General features: G+C 42.4%; 1 protein-coding gene and 1 non-coding gene across 9 annotated transcripts in view; both read left to right on the top strand.

Annotated features, from left to right (window-relative positions):
• GSAP (gamma-secretase activating protein) overlaps positions 1–20,524 on the top strand; it is a 223,683-nt gene that overhangs the window by 106,008 nt on the left and 97,151 nt on the right. For 4 of the 8 annotated variants that reach the window (XM_012466560.3, XM_021667865.2, XM_021667864.2 and 1 more), the window contains exon 1: positions 16,497–16,605. The exons of 3 other annotated variants lie outside the window; for them this stretch is intronic. In XM_012466560.3, the coding sequence (XP_012321983.3) occupies positions 16,497–16,605 (109 nt within the window). Of the gene's footprint in view, positions 1–16,496; positions 16,606–17,305; positions 17,607–20,524 lie in introns of those variants that run through there. One more of the 8 variants, XM_012466561.3, reaches the window with a different exon arrangement.
• LOC135274541 (small nucleolar RNA U13) lies at positions 8,262–8,367 on the top strand. The gene has a single exon (XR_010342342.1). It is a non-coding gene; the product is annotated as a small nucleolar RNA U13 (small nucleolar RNA).

Genomic DNA, 20,524 nt, shown 5'->3' with positions numbered 1-20,524 from the left:
AGGCAGTGTGAAATAGCCCTAATTATAGTCATTTCCGTGATCTCCTTACTGCTGTATTTTATTATCATGTAACACAAAGAACTAAATATAACATCAGATGTATCTGATTAAGCTGTAAGTTTTGTTTTATTAGGACAGTAACTTTCCTTCCTCTAAATATGTATTTATATCTTTACATAATCAGTCTTCATAGGTAGTTGTATATGTATTATGTTACCTTCTCCACCTCAAAATGTTAGAAGGAACTGCATAGATAAGGACCTTCCTTTATTTATTGTTTGAATTTTAAGGCTAATACCTTTCATTATTTTTTTAATGTTTAATTTTTGAGACAAGGTCTCATTCTTTTGCCCAGGCTAGAGTGCAGTGGCATGATCTGGGCTCACTGCCACCTCTGTCTCCCAGGCTCAAGCGATCCTCCCACCTCAGCCTCCCGAGTAGCTGAGATTATAGGTGTGCACCACCTCACCAGCTTCATTTATTGTATTTTTACAGAGATGGTCTCTATATTGCCCAGGCTGGTCTCAAACTCCTGGATTCAAGTGATCCACCCACCTTGGCCTCCTAAAGTGTTGGGATTACAGGCATAAGCCACCACACCTGGCCCCTAATACCTTTTAGAATAGCAGTTTACTCATATTATAATCTCTTCCTCTCTTGAGAACTGTATGTATTTCTGCCCTATCCTTGAATTGAATTCTGCACTTCAAAATGTACTCTACTTGGTAAAGAACAGTGTTATAGAAAAGGAAGACCTCAAACCATTGTAGTTTGAGGCCTCTCCCTGCTGCAGCCTTTCATTTCCTGCAGTCTCAGGATCTCTGGGATGGAGGCATCTGGGCAGGAGAGCTTTCAGGGAGGTTGCTGGCCTTGAGGAGGTTACTCTTTCTGAGGGACAGGAATAATGAGGTCTCTGCTGAGCTGGGGCTTTTGCTGCCAGACGACCTCAGATGCTGGGGGTTGTGGAGGGGACTCACGGAAGGCAGCAGCGTGGAGACTCTTCCATGCCTTCTGGTTGATGATCCTGTCAATGTGTCCATTGCTTAAAAGGTAAGATTACTAAAACTTATAATTCCTAAACAACCCTGTTTTTGTAGCATGAATTTCTTCTTCACAAAACAGCATAATATGAAACAGGAACGGTTAGTAGTACCAGTTTTGGGTCTGCTGTTAGTCTCCTCTCCCTGGGGTCTGTGGTTCTGCTGTTTTGTGTCAGCAATCTGGCTTCGGGCCAGAGACAGCAGATTTCTAAGCCTGTTGCACTGAAATCTATTGTCACTGAAAAAATTTCCAGTTGCTTAGTACTTCCCAAATGTTGAATACTTTTAGAGGTTTGTAGCCATGCAATAACGTCTATTAGTTTAATATTACCCCTCCTCTGCCTGCTTTTATGTAAATAACAGCATGCTGCTGGCTGATCAGATGCTGATGGAATCCAGCATTGAAGGGTCTTGATTATATTATCCAGCAAAATTAACTTTGGTTTTTATAGACCTGCCCTGCTGCCACCCATATTTACCAGTCCCATGACTTCCTCTCTTTAGATGTCTGTACAGAGTTTTGTTTCTTACATCACTAAAGAATACAAAAACAATGCCTTCAGAGTTTCCCACAACACAGATTTTCATGCATCAAAGGCAAACAGCACTGACAGGACAGACAGATTGTATTAGAGTTATTTGGGTCCTTAGCTTGATTCCCTTCCTGGCTGATTCAGTCCATTCCTTTGTGTCTGCCTGTCCATCTGTGAAGAGAAGATAATTACACCTGTTCCTCATTTACTTCAGAGGGATGTTACAGACATTCATTTTGAAAGTCTATAAAGCTTTTTGAGCATGGAGAAGTATAATTCCAAGAATATATTTTGTTGTTTCAGTGGTCCTTGGATATATTAATTCCAGTCATTGCTGTTTTGATGAATATGCATTATTCAGTTTCATTAAATAAAAGCTGGGCATGGTGGCTTAGGCCTGTAATCCCAGCACTTTGGGAGGCTGAGGCAGGCAGACCACTTGAGGCTATAGGAGTTTGAGATCAGCCTGGCCAACATGGCAAAACCTCATCTCTACTAAAAATACAAAAATTAGCCAGATGTGGTGGGGTGTGCCCGTAATCCCAGCTACTGGGGAGGCTGAGGCACAAGAATCATTTGAACCTGAGAGGCGGAGGTTGCAGTGAGCTGAGATCCTGCCACTGCACTCTGGCCTGGTGACAGAACAAGACTGTGTCAAAAAAAAAAAAAAAAAAAAGCTGGCTCTTCATGCTTTGTGAGGTTTTCCCAAAGTGCGCCTGTCTAAGAGGAAGGAGGAGAGAATTTGGAGAATAGAAAATGAGCCACAAATGTAAGTTTTAAGTAATCCATTCCCTTTTAACTAATTTACGTTTAGACTTGAAGCTAAACGAGATGAGCTGAAGAAATGACATGAGTAAGCAGCAATCCTAAACTCCACATTGCCTCAATATTTTTCTGACTCATGATCCAAAAGTGATTACTTGAGTCAGAAAAAAAATTTTCAGGTCAGAAATGTTTTTGACAAAAAAAAAAAAGTTTTTGTGTAAAGCTTGGCAAATCACTTAGACCTCTTTAAATGATGTCTTTTCCTAAAGATTTAAAAGAAAATCAAGTCAATTTACATAATCCCTACAGTTCTACTGTCAATTATGTAAGAGGCAAGGTTGTCCCAGATATATAAGGTACATTAGTTTCTTCCAAAATATCATTTTATCTGTTATCAACCTTTCATTGTCTTTCAAGGTGGAGAGCAACAGCTGTTTCCTGAAAATTGCTAAAATTGCATGAACAGTGTAGGAAACAGGAAACATACAACAAATACTTATAAACTTAGAGATCCAGAATGAGATGATTCCTATTTTCTTCTGTTCCACAACACTCATCCCTGACATCCCATTATGAAAATGAATAACAGATGTTTGTTAAATGCCTACTTATGTGCTGCGATAGTGGTTCTCAAGTGTGGTTCCCCAGACCAGCAACATCAGCATCACCTGGGAACTTGTTAGAGATGCAAATCAGAAGCTGTGGGGTGGAGCCCAGCAATCTGTGTTTTAACAAGCCCTCTGCACATGTGCCTCTTAGAATTGGCATTTCGCAGGGTGATAGCAAGGTGAGGGACGGGCAGGCCAGACTACGGGCAGTATGGGGAGTCATTGATCACGAAGAGCGCAAAGCTTATCCCTCCAACTCATTAGAGGGTGCTCCTCTTCTGATCTAGCTCAGAACTTGTATTTTGGAGGAAGAACTCCTCCTCTGGGATTCAGAGCTCATTCTAGATAAAGTGCTCAGATAGGAGATATTCTAACTTGTGGTTCATACTCTGTGCCAGCCATGAAAACAAAGCTGCTCTCTATTGCTCTTGTAGCCCTCCATTTTGGAGCTTGAGCTTCTCTCCAAGATGGAGAAACAAGGAACAGGAGGCCTAAAAAGGATTTGATCCCTGTTACCATCTGTCATCTCACCTACTCTTCCCACTACTTTCTCCGCTTTTCCTCCTGACCTCCCTGTGCCCAGAATGCTCACTTGTGAACTTGGGAGAGGTGAACAAGGGAGGGTGAGAAATGTGCTAGAGATGGCTGAGAGACAGGATGCTCCAGGGCAGTCCCCCACATCCCCCAGTAACCTGCATGCTCCCCATTCCAAGGGATGAGTTGCATCTTAGCTACCCTTAACTACACCCCAATCACTCCTTCTCCTCAGACAAAAAGCAATTCCAGGAAACAGAAGTTGGCTTTCACTTAAACAGGATGTGACTATGATGTATGTTTCAATTTCAGCTAGTGGTGACCTGGCTTCTGATAGGAACCCACATCCCCTAGTCTTTGGCGGGGACAGTGCCTGACAGTATAGCCAACTTCCTGAGGTTTATGACCTTGTGACCCACAGAGCATTTCAGTCCTCCTCACTCAGCCTAGCAGGCAGATTTGGGGACTAATGATACTTGGAGTCACTATTTCCTGCAAGAAACCTTCCCTTAGGAAGCTTTGTAATGTTTCTTTGCAATATCAAAGGGAGACTGGGAGAGAGCAGGCTTTAATTTTCACCTGTGACTTAAAATTAATATGTAAATATATGAAGGAGAAAGAGGAAATTGAGTGGATGGAACAACCTGAGACATCTGGGTCTTTATTCATTCCAATATTGATTTATGAGATTACTCTTTAGTTACATACATGAAAGAGACTTCTGAATGGCAGATAGAGGGCGGAAGGCTTGGCTTGTCTAGATTGCGTATAATCTGTATGTAAGGAGTTAGGACTTTTCTAACACTAAAAGAAATCTTGACTAAGGCATTTGAAGCAAAAGTTAACATTACCTGAATTTTAGATTGAATAGAAGAGTTTACCCCAGAGAACTATCAAGCATTTTTCCAATGATCTATGGGAAAACCTACAATTTGATTTTCAAGGGTGAGTTGGGGAGTAGAAGAGGGTTTCTGAAAACTCCCTACCATTTCTTAATCCTTAATTATATTTTCCTGGTTTGTAGAATTTGCCACACAGGATGTCTTTTACTGTCAAAATTTTCATGTTTCCTTGGTTACTAGGTTGCAGTTTTCTCCTAAGCCTCTCTCTCTCCGCATATGAACTTGATGACAGGGATTAGGAAATGAATTTTTTTGATGATCTTATTGCTACTATAGTTAAGAATCAGCACTGTTGATAAGCAAAAGGGGACTTAGGGAATCATAGTTCAATTTCTTTTATTTTACAAATGAGAAAACTAAGTCCAGAAAGGTAAGCAATTTGCCTAAAGTCACAGAGCCAGTTGATGCCAGAGCTGCCTCAAGAATCCAGGCCTCTTAACTCTGAGTCAAGTACTAAATACATGACTCTTGCTGGCCTTTTTTCTTTCTTTCTTTCTTTTTTCTTAATGTCTGAAATTCTTTACCCTCTTGAGACTGAGCATAGCATTTGGCCAACTGGCTGTAAATATCAGGCTTTTCTCTTAAGTGACAAAGTTTTGATACTATCAAAGAACACCCGGACAGGAAACTGTACTGTCTGCTCCCAGGGGTGGACACAGATTAGATGGACATTTGGAAAACTGGAGGCCCTGAAGAGAAAGGTGACACAGGAGGCCCTGAAGAGAAAGAGAAAGAGAAAGAGAAAGAGAAAGAGAAGGGTTCAGGTTGCCATTAACACTAAGCATTCTGATGGCATGCTGCTTCCACTCAGGGGATAGAGGTATCACTTTCCCATGGGGCTCTAATTTGTCTCATAGTCTCTCTTCTAGCAGACCCAGAGATGGATATTGACTAAAAAGACAGCCATGGCTGGGCGCGGTGGCTCAAGCCTGTAATCCCAGCACTTTGGGAGGCCGAGGCGGGTGGATCACGAGGTCAAGAGATCGAGACCATCCTGGTCAACATGGTGAAACCCCGTCTCTACTAAAAATACAAAAAATTAGCTGGGCATGGTGGCGCGTGCCTGTAATCCCAGCTACTCAGGAGGCTGAGGCAGGAGAATTGCCTGAACCCAGGAGGCGGAGGTTGCGGTGAGCCGAGATCGCGCCATTGCACTCCAGCCTGGGTAACAAGAGCGAAACTCTGTCTCAAAAAAAAAAAAAAAAAAGACAGCCATGCTGATTGTCTTTTTAAAGAAAAATTCTGTGGTGGAGGAGGTAGTCTCTTTTAAAATCTGGAATAGATGTAGATTTTTGAGACTGAAGAGGGTTTAAATTAAACATAGTTCAAAAAATTAAACATAAGAGGGAAACTAATGGAATCCTTCATAAAATCCTTAAAAGATTACCTACAGGCGTCGTGGCTCATGTCTGTAATCCCAGCACTTTGGGAGGCCGAGGCAGGTGAATCACGAGGTCAGGAGTTCAAGACCAGCCTGGCCAAGTTGGTGAAACCCTGTCTCTACTAAAAATCCAAAACTATCCGGGCGTGGTGGTGCATGTGTGTAGTCCCAGCTACTGGGGAGGGAGGCTGAGGCAGGAGAATCACTTGAACCTTGGGGGGGGCGAAGGTTGCAGTGAGCTGAGATTGTGCCACTGCACTGCAGCCTGGGTGACAGAGTGAGATTCTGTCTCAAAAAAAAAAAAGATTACCTATGAATCTCAATATTTCCACAGAAAATAACGGGTTTTAAGAGTACTATGCCATGGCAATTTTGGTAATGAACTGCTTGGATCAAAAGGGGCTAGTTTCAGTTTCTCCAAATTCATCTATATTATTAGCATTCATGTAAAGAAAGGTTCAGAGGTTTAATTTTTTTTCCAGGGGGCACAGTATAATCTTTTTCAAAACAATTTTCTATCATATGGTAATTCTTTTATACCTCATGTTAAGTCATGCTTCTTTTGTATATTGTGATTCATGGTAAGATAAATAAAAAATAAACCATGATTGAAATTTTTAAAAAGAAGCTGCTTAAAGAAGATCTTTAAGTAGCTAATGAGTCAGTGTGTATTCACAGAACTTTGATCAATGCTAGCAGGGACTATTTTGTGCTGAGAACAAAGACACCAAAGAGATAGCCACTGGGCAGAGGCTGGAAGGAGGGAAGAGGCTCCCATGGAGCACTGGAATCAGGAAAAATTTCCCAGCCCTCATTATCGAAGCCGGCTGGAGGGAACAGCAGTGAAAAAAGGCAAGATGCAGAGCCACAAAAAGGTGAAAAATGCAGAAAATGTAATGTTCTTAGGAAGGAGACACATCCTTCACGTATGATCACCTACAATATATTTTCAAAGTAAAATCCTAACAAAGAAAATAAGTTCTTTGGATTTAACAGCCATAGGACAGCTGGCATTTCCCTCCTCCCCCCACAACTGACACTCTCCAGAGGGACACCAGAATCTCCTGAATTTGAGCATTATATCTTACAACAAAATATTTAGTTTTAATCAAATTTATTTTCCTAGGGGGCATTCAAAAGAGCACACTAACCCATCACTTTCAAGATGGTAATTTATGTACTTAGTTTTTGCTTATTCAGGACCCTCGAATAGCTGACTTGGTTCCTCCAGGAATTGCCCCTCCAGAGGTGGTGATAGTCTTCTGTGGAGGGAATTGCTGGGACAGTGTTCACCTTCAGTCAAGGCAGTTTTCAGGGAAAGTGGGAGCTGGCGTCTGGCTGCCAAGATTTTAATGAATTGCTTCAGATATTCTCTCTAGTGGCTTCCACTGTGTTTAGAAATTTGAGGGAAAAAAATCTATGCACAGAACACATGGTAGTTGGACATTAAAAATCTGCCACATACACAAATATCTGTCATACATTTCTTTTAAAATGGCTCAGTGCTACTCATGAAATTCACAAAGAATTTCAGAAAGTCAGTGTGTATATTTTAATGAAAATATTTCTGTAACAGATAGTATTTTTTTGTCATTAATTTCCTTGTGAAATTAAGTCATATGATTGTTTTGCAAAAAACAAAAAAAACAAGTTTAATTTTAGTAATCTTTTTTCCTGAAACCAGTTAATGGAAGTTTCTTATTGTAGAGAAAAGGACAGTCACTTAAAAGGTAAAAATAACATTTTTCATTAAGCTTCTCCTGTTATTTGACTATGGCTTAATTCAGCCAGTTTTGCAGAATTAAATTCATGCAGCACAAGGCCAATAAGTGCAGTTAATTTCATTAGGGGTTTGTAGTACAGTGGGGAAAATGCAATCTAATTTAAAGCCTTTGCATCTTCTAATTCAGTGTTTTAAATCAAACTTACCCATGTCACTCAAGTTTGCCTACAGCACAATTGGATATGATAGTTCCTTATGTTGGCGGGCTGGGGGGAACTTTATGAGGCTTTGGAAATACCAGTCCTTCTGATAACATTTATGATTAAAAAAAATTTTGGGGGGCCAGGCACAGTGGCTCATGCCTGTAATTCCAACACTTTGGGAGGCCCTGGTGGGAAGATCAGTTGAGCCCAGGAATTCAACACTAGCCTGCCAAGATATTGACACCCTGTCTCTACAAAAAGATTAAAAAATTAGCTGAGTGTGGTGGTACACACCTGTAGCCCCAGCTACTCTGGAGGCTGAGGTGGGAGAATTGCTTGAGCCCAGGAGGTGGAGGTTGCAGTTAGCTGTGATTGTGCCATTGCACAAAAAGAGACCCTGTCTTAAACATTTTTTCTTTTTTATTTTGAAACAATCACGAACTTACAGAAAAGTTGGGAGTTTGATAGAGCCAACATTTTTTTCTGAACTATTTTAGAGTAATTGCTGATCTGATGTCCCATTACTCCCAGATACTTTAGGATGTATTTTGTACAAACAGGAACATTCTCCAATCCTTTTGTAGTTCATAAGTGTGATGATTGGGTGTTCATGTGCTCATGTATGACATGTGCCACCCTCGAATCTTGGTACAACGTTGGGACATTACCCATCTGACATGAAAAACTATTAAAAAAATTCTTTGTAAATTTCCCTCCACAGTCCTCCTATATAACCACAGTACAAACATCAAAATCAGGGAATGAACCTTGATTCAGTACTAGCACCTAATCCTCAGACCCCTTCCCTTTTGGGAAAAGAACCCAGGACAGGAAAATGTGGAACATTTGGCTGCCATGTCCCTTAGTCTCCTTTCTGGAATGGTTCTTCAGTCTTTCAGTGGCTTTCATGACCTTGACACTTTCAGAGATTACAGTTGAGTTATTTTGTAGAGTGTCCTTCAATTGGCTTTGTCTGCTGTTTCCTCATGATTAGATTAAGTGGAATTGGTTGTATCCTATGATTTCCATTTGTCCTATTACTGATAATGTTCACTTAATTAAAGAGGTATATAGCAGGCCGGGTGCGGTGGCTCATGCCTGTCATCCCAGCACTTTAGGAGGTCGAGGTGGGTGGATCATGAAGTCAGGAGATCAAGACCATCCTGACTGATATGGTGAAACACCGTCTCTACTAGAAATACAAACAATTAGCCAGGCATGGTGGCATGCGCCTATCATCCCAGCTACTCAGGAGGCTGAGGGAGGAGAATTGCTTGTACCCAGGAGGTAGAGGTTGAAGTGAGCCGAGATCATGCCACTGCACTCCAGCCTGAGAGACAGAGTGAGACTGTCTCAAAAAAAAAAGATATGTAGCAGGCTAATAAGTATTTTGTGGGATAGTATTCGGAAACTAGATATCCTGTTCCTCAAAGTTTCAATGTATGTTTACATGTATTTTTAATACATATATTACATGTATTTTAATACATATCTGTATATGTACAGATATATGCATATACATATATATGTATCTATATTCCTATGGATTCATTTTCTATCTTAATAGGTTATACTACTTTATTTAATCATTGTGTATTTTGATGTTCAAGTTGTCCCAGATTTGGCCAGCTGGAAGCTCCCTCATGTAACTGCCCAATGGGTTCATTTTGCCCTGCCCAGATAGAGCCAATTTATCAAGAGAGAGGAATTGCAATAAAGAATTTAACTCATGTAGAGCCTGCTGAACAGAAAACCAGAGTTTTATTATTATTCAATCAGTCTCCCTGAAAATTCAGGGACTTGAGTTTTTTAGGGATAATTTGGTAGGTAGGGGGACAGGGAGTGGGGTGTGCTGCTTGGTCAAGTTGGATGAAGTCATAGGGAGTCCTCTGGTGCAGAGTCAGTTCCTGGGTGGGGGCCACAAAACCAGATGAGTCAGTTTATTGATCTGGGTGGGACCAGCTGATCCATGGAGTACAAGGTCTGAAAAAGACCTCAAACACCAATATTGGGTTTTATAATACTAACATTATCTATAGGAGCAATTGGGGAGGTTAGTGATCTTGGGGTCTCTAGGACATGACTCTTAAACCATAATTTCTGATCTTGTATCTATCTTGTTAGTCCTACAAAGGCAATCTGGTCCCTAGACAAGAAGGGGGTTTGTTTTGGGAAAAGGCTGTTATCATCTTTGTTTCAAAGTTAGATAAGTTCTTCCCAAAGTTAGTTCGTCCTACATCCAGGAATGAACAAGGACAGCTTGGAGGTTTGAAACAAGATGGAGTTGGTTAGGTCAGATCTCTTTCACTGTCATAATTTTCTCACTGTTATAAATTTTGCAACAGGGGTTTCATTCACACTGGCTCCTGTGTCCTTCTGACATGTCCTCATGGTTCTTTGAGCATGTTCTTGCTTTCTGGCACTACAAGGTGTTCCAGGTTCATCTTTCTTTGTGCCAGGTGTGTTGATTGATATAGGGGCATTGCTGCTCCCAGATGTTCAGTGGACAGAACTAGAGAATATTTGTGTATATGTGTATATACACATTTGCATATATATTATGATATCTACCCCTTTGTCTCCTTATCATCTGTGTATTAAAAACTATGTTCACCTCAATACTTACAATTCCAATCCAACACTACAGAGTTTTAGCTTTTTTTTTTTTTTGTGACTCTTTTGCCTGCCAGTGAGAGACATGGCTCACATTATTCTTAATATATTCACTTAAATAATTCAGTCTTGTCTTAACTGCCACTCACATCCCTGTGCAGATGCCCTCTCTAAGCCACTTGAAATCTGATACCCCAGGCTGGACAACCACTCCTTGCCCATCCATCCACCCACATGGCCCACACAGCTGTCCTTCTCACCCTACTTAGACTCTGACATCTCATGCTAGGTGACCATTCCCTGGTCTCCACACCATCCCCCAAGGTTAACCCCTTTTTCTTGCTTGAGTTCTGACATCCAAATTTTGGTCAACACCTTGCTCCAACCCCCTGTGCAGAGGCTTGCTTTTCTTTGTCTAATCTGGTAGTTTTAGGATGGAATCATTTAGAAGGGGAGGGGGAGGGAATAAAGGGTGAAAAGTAGGAAGGAGAAGGAGGAAAGGGGAAGAACATTTGGAAATCACAAGATTAAGTTTCTGTTTGAAAATGATACAGTTTTAATAAGAGAAGAGTCAAAGAAGCCACTTAAAATGGAGTGTTTTTTGATTGATAGAGAATGTAACATCCTTTCTTTCTTGATCATTACAAATAATATTAAAATCCATGTATTCATTTATCCTATGAGTTATCATAGATGGCAACATAACTTTCATATGATTATGTATTTCTCAGATGATTTATATTCCATTGTTCCATTTGAGATGCAGTAATTCCACACAATTAATATTATTTGTTCATCAACAAAATTTTAAAAGGAACTTGGTAAAGCATTCTTGCTCTCAGAAGTGTTTAGTACTCTATTTTCGCCTCCATTATTCCCTGTTCCTTTGATTAAATCAGATATAGTTCCTTTAGAATATCTGAATTGTTGTCTAGCTCATCTTGTTAAATGGCAGTTCCTTCTTTCCTGCCAAGTCATAGGGCTATAATTCCATAGAACATTTCCTTAAAAAAATATGTGCCAGTCTTCTTTTCAAATTTCAGGATGAGTGCTATCACTCTTATATAATAGTAACCAAGCAGATTTAAAGAGTTATTCTATTAATCATTGCTAAACTCAGTGTCAGCTTTATAAGAAAAAAAATAAAAACAATATATTACTTCATGACCAGCCTGACCAAAATGGCGAAACTCTGTCTCTACTAAAAAATACAAAAATTAACTGGGCATGGTGGTGTGCACCTGTAATCCCAGGTACTCAGGTCACTGATGCAGGAGAATCACTTGAACCTAGGAGGCGGAGGTTACAGTGAGCTGAGATCATGCCACTGCACTCAAGCCTGGGTGACTGAGTGAGACCCTGTCTCAAAAAAACAAAAAACAAAAACCAACAATATATGATGGCCCTGAGCATGTAGCCATCTATGTAACTACACAGGACAAAAATTAGCATAAGTTGTCAGGAAGATGGTCCCTTAAAGACTGAACAATAATTTTATAGTCAAAATCAGAGTGAAGATACATTTTTAAAAATTAAGCTAGCTTTTAAAATTGAAAACTAACATGTGCCTAAGGTTAAACAAAACAAAAACAACCTTCACTGAGTTACATTTCCCACAGAAAACTATTGGTAACAGTTGGGAGTTGGGATAGTCTTTGGAATTCCATTCGTAACTGGTAAGAAATAGGACTATGTCACATATACCAAGATGTCCAGGAAGAAGGAAAAAGAAAAAAAAAAGTAGAAATAGGACTATGTCTTCTATTTTAAAACATATCTAAATAAAACTGTTAGATGAAGAAAATATGTAGGGTTTCAATGTGTTTCATTTTTAGGATGGAATTAAAAACGACTATGAAATGACTGCAAAGACATCTTTATTATAACGGCACTTGGAATTGGCGATTCAGGAATTATTCATCTTGAACATCCTATGGAGTTTTAAAAATTCTTTAATACTATTCCTGAAATTATACTAAGTAAAACACTGAAAAATTAGCAAACATACATAAAGTTGAGCATCTTGATTTAGGATGCCTATTTATTAGGATAACTGTGTTGTGCTGTGCACACAGTAGGTATGTTTTGGAGGACTCATATTCCTTAACCCTCTTCCCTATTGCATCTTGAGGTCTCTGGAGCAAATCAACACAGGCTTAAAACTCAGTAATCCAGTCACAAAGAGAAAGAAAGAAAATACCCCCCATTTAAAGCACCAGATAGCTAGACCAGTGCTTCCTAAACTGCAATGTGCACAAGAATCATCATCTTGCAGATTCTGACTCACTGCATTACTTCATCTCTTTTCTTGCCTTGTGCTCGCATCTCTACCATAGTGTAAGCACCTTTATCTCCTCCCTTTAGTTTACTGGTTCTCTGTGGTTTGCTACTAGAACTTGGGACCCATGGCATGGTTCAAATTTCTAAAATCAGTATTCACCTCCATTTTAGATTTCTCTCCAGATAGAGCCCTTCAGCTCTGGTATATCTTCAAAGCTAGCCCTTCCATGCATATCCTCACCTGGCCCTCTCTATGGTGGACGGTAAGGCAGCAATATAAAGATGGAAAGAGCCTCACTTTCAGTAGCAGAATGTTCCATTCAAAATGTCATCTGTGGACCAGCAGCCTTGGCATGACCTGGAAACTTGATAAAATGTAGACTCTTCAGCACCACCTCACCCTGCTGAATTGGAATCTAACTTTTATCAAGATCTTTAGGTGATTTGAATGCTCATTAAAGTTTGAAAATCATGGGCCAGTCGTGGTGGCTCACACCTGTAATCCCAGCACTTTGGGAGGTCAAGGTGGGCGGATCGCGAGGTCAGGAGTTTGAGGTGGGCCTGACCAATCTGGTGAAACCCCATCTCTACTAAAAATACAAAAATTAGTTGGGTGTGGTGGTGCACGCCTGTAATCCCAGTTACTCAGGAGGCTGAGGCAGGAAAATTGCTTGAACCAGGGAGGCAGAGGTTGCAGTGAGCCGAGATTGTGCCACTGGACTCCAGCCTGGGCGACAGCAAGATTCAGTCTTAAAAAAAAAAGTTCTAAAATCCCTGATTTAGGAAGCTTTTAACACAAATAACAGAAACCCCAACTCAAACTGGCCTACATAATACATAGAATGACTTTCAGGTGATCTAATCCAGAGGCCCTTAGGTTATCAGGGCTCTGGAACCAACTCTTTTTGCTTACCTGAACTTTTTCCTGTAAGCCTACTCCTTCAACATAACTTCATTTTATGTTAATAAAACAATACAAAATATAGAATGTGTTCTAATAAGTGTTCAAACAAAAACATATTATCATAGTGCTCTTTGGCCTGTGTCCTAAATTTTGAAATATCAGTCCTTAAAATTGAAATCCTTGGTTGCAAGTAAAGGTCTGACTCAATATCATTTAAACTATAGGAAATTTATCATCTCTAATACCAGAAAGGGCAGAGGATGGCTCCAAAAATAATATACCAAGGTTCCTCTTCTCTGCAGTCCTCTGGACTCTCCCTGACTCCAACGGCTCCATTTTAAGTGTGCTAGTTAGATGGCTAAAATTCCAGCAATCATATCCAGACCTCAAAATACCTAAAGACTGAAAGGGACCATCTTTTCCCATGTCTCTTGTTTTAAGAATAGAAAAATCTGTCGTAGCAGAGGTTTCCTTACAACTCAGTGGCCAGAATTGGGTATCACACTCTGACAGAGATCTCTAATTGCTTTTGAATATCCAATTTCCCCACCTTCTTTAGTAATACTCTCCTGGTTTTTATCTGGGCACATCACTGGCCAGGTGTATTTCCTTGCCTCCCTTGAAAGCTACATTTGGTCAGGTGACTAAATTCTGGTGAGTGAAACATACGTAGAAATGTTGTGTAGAACTTCTGGGAAGTATCCTTAAAAGAGGTAGCATTCTCTTTTTATTCCTCTTCTCCCATTCTGATTTCTGGAATGTAAACATGATGGCTTAAGCTTCTGCAATCCTCTTGGATCATGAGAACAAGGGTACACTCAAGATCAGGTGGAGCAAAGAACTGGAAGGAGCCTGGGTCCCTGATAAATTCAGGAACCTGCCATAAGAGCCTTATTCTGCCTACCTCCAGACAGGTGACAGAATAGAATCTGTGTGTTTAATTTACTGTTAATCTGAGTTCTTATTAACTTCTGGTGAATCTAATCCTGACGGATACACGTGTCTTCATATAGCACCCTCATGATTTTGGCCACATCTTTCTATTATTATCTTATTATTTCTCACCTCTACATTGGCTTTTTCACTAATTTGAAGAGAATTTTTTATATCATCACTGCTTGACTATAAAATCAGTCCTGCCTGGCAAAAATAGAACTGCAAAAATAAAAACAATGGAAACTTACTGAATTTTAAAAATTGGCAAACAATGTTTTTGTATGACAAAGGCAACAAGCTTATTTGATATGAAATATTAGTTTCAGTAGCTCCTCGGGGGGCTCCAGTGGCCTTCCTTTTATTCACTGACAGTATTAGCAACTTCATTAGGCATTTATCCTATATCTGCATGCACTTCCCAGGTGGAAGGACTTTCATCTGTATATGGTGGTGAGTAATGGAGTTCTACCTGAAGTCATCCACTACATCAGTTGGAGAAACATGTCTCTAGAGGGAAAAAAAATCAAGACTTTCTTTGACATTTAGTTGGAGTAGTTTTCAAACTTAGCCTAAAAATCACCCGAGGCATGGGGTAAAATGCATATTCCTGGGTCTTGCCCAGGTTTAGACTAGAGACCGAGGGTCTGGATTGTAAAAAGTGCCCCAGATGATGTCAATGCAAGTAGTTTTCAGACCTTAACTTCGAGAAACGTGAAAAAGCATTCATTATTACTGTATTCACTCTTCAGTAATTGTCGAGCACCTTCCAGAGTGCTGTTAGCCCTTGGTGGGAGGCAAAGGACAGAGGGTTTGTGTGGAGACTCAAGATTCAGTTTTCATGTCTTAAGGCAGTAGTATCAAATGAGGTGCACTAGCAACGTTACCCTAGAAGTTTAGGGTTGAAGGGGGGTCCCTGTGGGCTGCAGTTGGGAGGAGAAGGCTCTGTGGAGCTAGGCTAGAAGGACCTGGAGGTTTTTCTAGAAGGAAGGAGGCTGGAGTCAAGAGTTGCTTAAGCCAAGTCAGCCTAGACTTGAACTTCTAAATGAAAAGAAGTGAAGGCTCTGGTAAAGAGGAGACACATTATCTCGAGGCAGTGAGCTGTTACTCTAGATCTGCATAGAGAGAGGAGGAAGCTCGGTTTGGGGGAGAGTAATAACCTGGCGTTGATGTTAAGGATGAATTGGATCTGGCAGTTGCAAAGGCATGGCGACCAGTGTTACCAGTGGTGTGCACTTGAACGAAGAGAACGCTGAGGAGTGGCGAGATTATGAAAATACTGAACTCATTTGTAGGGAGAAGGAAGGAGGTGAGAAGGCACCCAAGATGACAGCTGCCCTTGGAAGATGAGAGCACTTTTTAAAGACATCTCCGCGGAGGGAATCCTACGTAATTCAGCTTCCTGGAACCAGTGCAGGGAATTAAAAGGCAAAGAGGAAGCTGTTTAACGAAGCGGATTAACCCTTTTTAATGTTTCTCTTACAGTGGAATCACCGTCGTCACACGCTCCCAGCTGCAACTTATTACCTTAACACTAAAAGCACCACCACCTCAAAGCTGGGGCGAAAACGCCCAAAAGACGGCCTACTTCTGTGGTGACCCCGAACCTCTCCAGGAGGCCCAGCTCTGTCAAGGAAAGTCGGTTTCCACACTTTGCTGCACAGTGGAGTCACTTGGGGAATAAAGAAAATAGGCCTACTCTCCAGGTTTGGAAGCCGCTGAGCTAGCCGCCTCGCCAGGGCCCTGAAGCGCCCACGTCCCTGCGCGCTTAGTCCTCAGCCCGAGGGTGCTCGCGGAGGCCTCCCGCCCTGGCGGCCTGGTCCTGGCGCCCGGTCCTCCCCGCCCCGCCCCTACCCACTGTGCCTGGCTCGGGCGCAGGTACCGGCTGAGGGCCGCGGGCCGGGAGGAGGCGGTGCCGGGGCTTCTCAGGCCAGGGCGCCGCAGAACCGAAAGCAGCGGGGGGCGGGGGAGAGGAAGGAGGGGGCGGGCGCGGGGACGCGAGGGCGAGGCGGCCACGCGGGCCCGGGAATGCCCGCAGCGCGGGGCCTCAGAGCCACCCGGTGGCTGCGTCCGGGCGATGGCTCTCCGCCTGGTCGCCGACTTCGAGCTCGGGAAGGACGTGCTCCCGTGGCTGCGGGCGCAGAGGGCGGCGTCCGAGGCCCCCGGGGCCGGAGGCGGCGGTGCAGGTGCCCGGGGCGCGGTGGGGGCGGGGAGTGGGAGTCCCTCATACCCCCGGGGGCTCGGACCTGGCAGGGAGCAGCCTGGGCCCCGCCGCCCTGGGAAGGCTGGTGCGAGGGTGCCGCTCGCCTCCTCAAAGGGCTGTTTTGACTTTGCCACCCTCACCCAGCCGCGGGGGAAGCCCGAGACGCCTGGCTCGCTGCCAGCCCGCGGGAATTCGCCCTTGGTAGAAAGGCCGGGACGCTGTTGGTTCCCTCAGCATCAACTCATGGCGAGGGTAGAAGGTCGTGCTCTTGTCAGCAGTCGCCTCCTGCCTCCTGGAGGGTTCATCGGCGGTACAGGGCTCTGCCAAGGCGGGCGGGGGTGGGGTGGACTCCTGGAAGATTCGCGTTTTGAGAAAGAATCTGTAGCCATCAAGCAAATCACCTATACCTATCAGTGAAGCAGTGTGTCCCCACATGTGCGAGACGTGTTTCTGCAAACCGTGTCCGTGGCTCAGGGGACACGCAGCCCGGCGGTGAGGTGCGACAGGGGCCGCCGGCAGGCTGCGCGCGACGGAGCGAGAGCCCCCAGCCGCCCAGAGCTCCGCACCTGTGCAGGCTGCGGCTGCGCGCTTGTTGCTCGGCTCCCGGCCCCGCCGACTCGGGGCGAATGGGAATCCACTGCCCGCAGCGGTGGCGTTCTGATGATTCGGTGAGGGAACGAAAGTGACTTTTGAGACTTCCCAGCACTGATCTCCTTTAAAGAAGGGAACTTTGTCATTTCTCACCAAGTTTTTAAAGTTTTCTGTAAATGTTGGCGCCTCAGAGCTTAAATGCATCTTCAAAGCAATGATGCCTGTGGGTCTCACCTTGTTCATAGAGCGCTGTCCATCTCAGTGAGTTTCCCCCCTTTTCCCCTTTCGTTTTCCTTTAACTGTAGACTTTGGAGGACGTTTATCCGAAGTGGGTATTAAATTACCTACATCTACAGCTCCTTTCCCCTAAATGCTGGTGAAAGTTTTCTTGATGTAAGTTATATATCAAGTTGCTATCTTGTATCTTCACATTCTCCTGTGACTATAGCGGAATTATTTGAGGTTTTCTTGGCTTGGAATGTTAATTATTAGTTCCAAAAAGGAGTTGTATGCTTGTGTAGCATATTCATTGAGTTTGCATTAGTGTCATGATTAGTAAGGCTTTTACTTTTTTTCGAGGTGGGGGATGGTGGTCAAGGATTTTATACAGAAATTAGCTAGGTGCGGTGGCACATGCCTGTCTGTAATCTTAGCTACTCGGGAGGCTGAGGCAGGAGAATCGCTTGAACCTGGGAGGTGGAGGCTGCGGTGAGCCGAGATTGCGCCACTGCCCTCCAGCTTGGGGAACAGAATGAGACTCTGTAACAAAAAAAAAAAGTCGCTAAAATGTCTGAAAAGTTTTTAGAGGCTTAACTTTTTGAAACAGCTCTGTCTTGTACCACAAGGTACTCCTTTTTCTGAACTCCCACTTTATTTTGCTCAATGGCAGTTGTCTGCAAATGAAAAGTTAGATGAAGTGTGAAATGCCACAGTCTTATGTTTCAGTAATGTGTGTTGCACTTGCAAAGCTGTCTGTGACCCACTTGGACTTCGTTTCCTTGTATCTTTCGCTCATCTCTGAAGAAATATAAATTTGTGTATTGACAAAATATAATTTTGTTCCACTAAACAGCAGGTAGCCCTGGGTCCTCAGGAGGTAAACTTTCTGGAAATACTAACTTTTCTGATGTTGGTAGTATTTTGCTCTTTCAGTGAAAATATCTTGGCAAGATATTAGCCCTGTTATACTAAGAGAATTATTACCTCTGATTATCACCAGTGGGTGGTAGCTCAAAAATACCCCACACAAATTAATTCCTGTTCTACTGTAATTTATAGCAGTGGCAGGGAAATCTGGAATTCTGTCTCATTTCTAGCACAGCAGTTACACACATTTGTGCAATTGATTATCCTTTCAAAGTTCTAGCTTTTCAAATGTAAATTATGAATAATTATACCATTGTAATGCCGCCTCTATGCATACTTGCTTTCTAAATTTGAAGCCTTAATATTTTTACATCAACAAATACAATTGAAGTTTTCTTAGAGGTGCTAAGTAACTCTCATGAAATATGTATGACACATTCTTGGCAAAACAGAGCTGAGCTAAGTCAGCTGTGGAAATTCTGTGCCTACAATATAACATTTTGGTTAACAAGGGGTCAAGGAGGAAGGAGAACAGATTTGGCTACTGCATTTGCTTCTGGTTCTGGGGTTGAACAAATGGTTTCTCCTGAAATAAAAGACTATATTTGTTAAAAATCAGAACAACTACATAAAATAATATTTTAACATGTAGCTGTAAATAATAAAGCACAACCACATACCCACTCCCCAGCTTAGAAATAGAGCAATGTCAAGACTCTTGAAGGCTCTTATGTGCCCTTTCTGATTCTATTTTTCTCTCATCCTCACTTCCTAGGTTAGCAACCATTTACATTTTTATACTAACAGTACTGTGACTTTATTTGTAGTTTTAACCCATATATATATCTCCCTAGGCAAAATATTTTGCTTGGCTGTGAACTTTAAGTAAATGAAAGCATACTGTATGTATTCTTTTTTATTATTTTTTTCTCAATATTGTGAGACTTATCCATGTTGACTGGCTAGCTACAGGTCATTAATTTTCACTGCTGTATAGTGTTCCATCATGCGAATTCAACAAGATGGTGGACATGGAGATGCACTGCTTGGATTATTCTTTCAAAGAAGATCTTGTCCCAGGTGCTGTAGTATACTTGGGAGGCAGTCTTCAGCTGTCAGCCCCTTCAGGGATTGCCTGGCAGAGGGCTGCCCTACCCTACTTCACTTCCTTTTGGGTGTGGCCCACATGAGATGGAGGGGCTTTAAAGGCCTGACCATTTTGAATTAACATGGGACAATTCCATTTCAGTTCTGAAGCTTCCTCTGTGGGGGACCTAAGGTCACCCAAGGATATTTGGCCTGCATTGCTGCTGGGCTTCTCACCCTACCAGGGCTTATTTCCTTTTCCTTCCTCTTTTTTTTGGGTGGTGTGCACGGAGTCTCACTCTGTTGCCCAGGCTGGAGTGCAGTGGTGCAATCTTGGCCTACTGCAACCTCCGCCTCCCAGGTTCAAGTGATTCTTCTGCCTCAGCCTCCAGTAGCTGGGACTATAGGTGCATGCCACCACACCCAGCTACTTTTTTATTTTTAGTAGAGACAGGGTTTCACCATGTTGGCCAGGCTGGTCTCGAACTCTTGACCTCAGGTGATCCTCCGATCTTGGCCTCCCAAAGTGCTGGGATTACAGGTGTGAGTCACAGAGCCCTGCCCTTTCTCATTCCTTTTACAGGTGTTAATCCCACTTTCCTGAGCACTCCCTGATGAACATACTGGGTACTAAACTCTGTCTCAGAGTGCTTCCTAAGGAACCCAATTTATTTTTCCAGTAGGTGACTTTTGTCAATACTTTTTGTTAGAGTATTCCTATACGGTCAATACTCTAACCACCTGGCGCACAGGCATAGGTTTCTCTAGAATGTATGTCTAAAAGTGGAGTTGCTGAGTCATAGACTGTGCACATCTTCATCTTTCCTGGGCAGTGCCAAATTGTTTTCCAAAGTGTTGTTCTTATTAACACCTCTGTATGTGATGTGGAAACATTTCTGATACTCTCTATCCTCACAAGCCCTTGACAGTTCAAGATTTTAAATTTTTTTGGTCGAACTGGTGGGACTAATTATTTCTTTGTGGTCTGAGGTTGAGCATCTCTGTATATTTACTGACAATTCGAATTTCCCTGTCTGTGAAATGTCTATTCACCCTTTTTTCCACTTTCCTAGTTTTTTAATTGATTTTTTTTTTTAGGGGTTATGTTTTTGGGATCCTAGTTCTTTATCGTGTGTTGC

This window comes from Aotus nancymaae, unplaced genomic scaffold (assembly GCF_030222135.1).
Source record: "Aotus nancymaae isolate 86718 unplaced genomic scaffold, 86718_ANA_hifiasm-v0.15.2.pri h1tg000002l, whole genome shotgun sequence".
NCBI lineage: Eukaryota > Metazoa > Chordata > Mammalia > Primates > Aotidae > Aotus > Aotus nancymaae.
The sequence above is the reverse complement of the archived record's forward strand: the minus strand, read 5'-3'. Positions and strand labels throughout refer to the sequence as shown.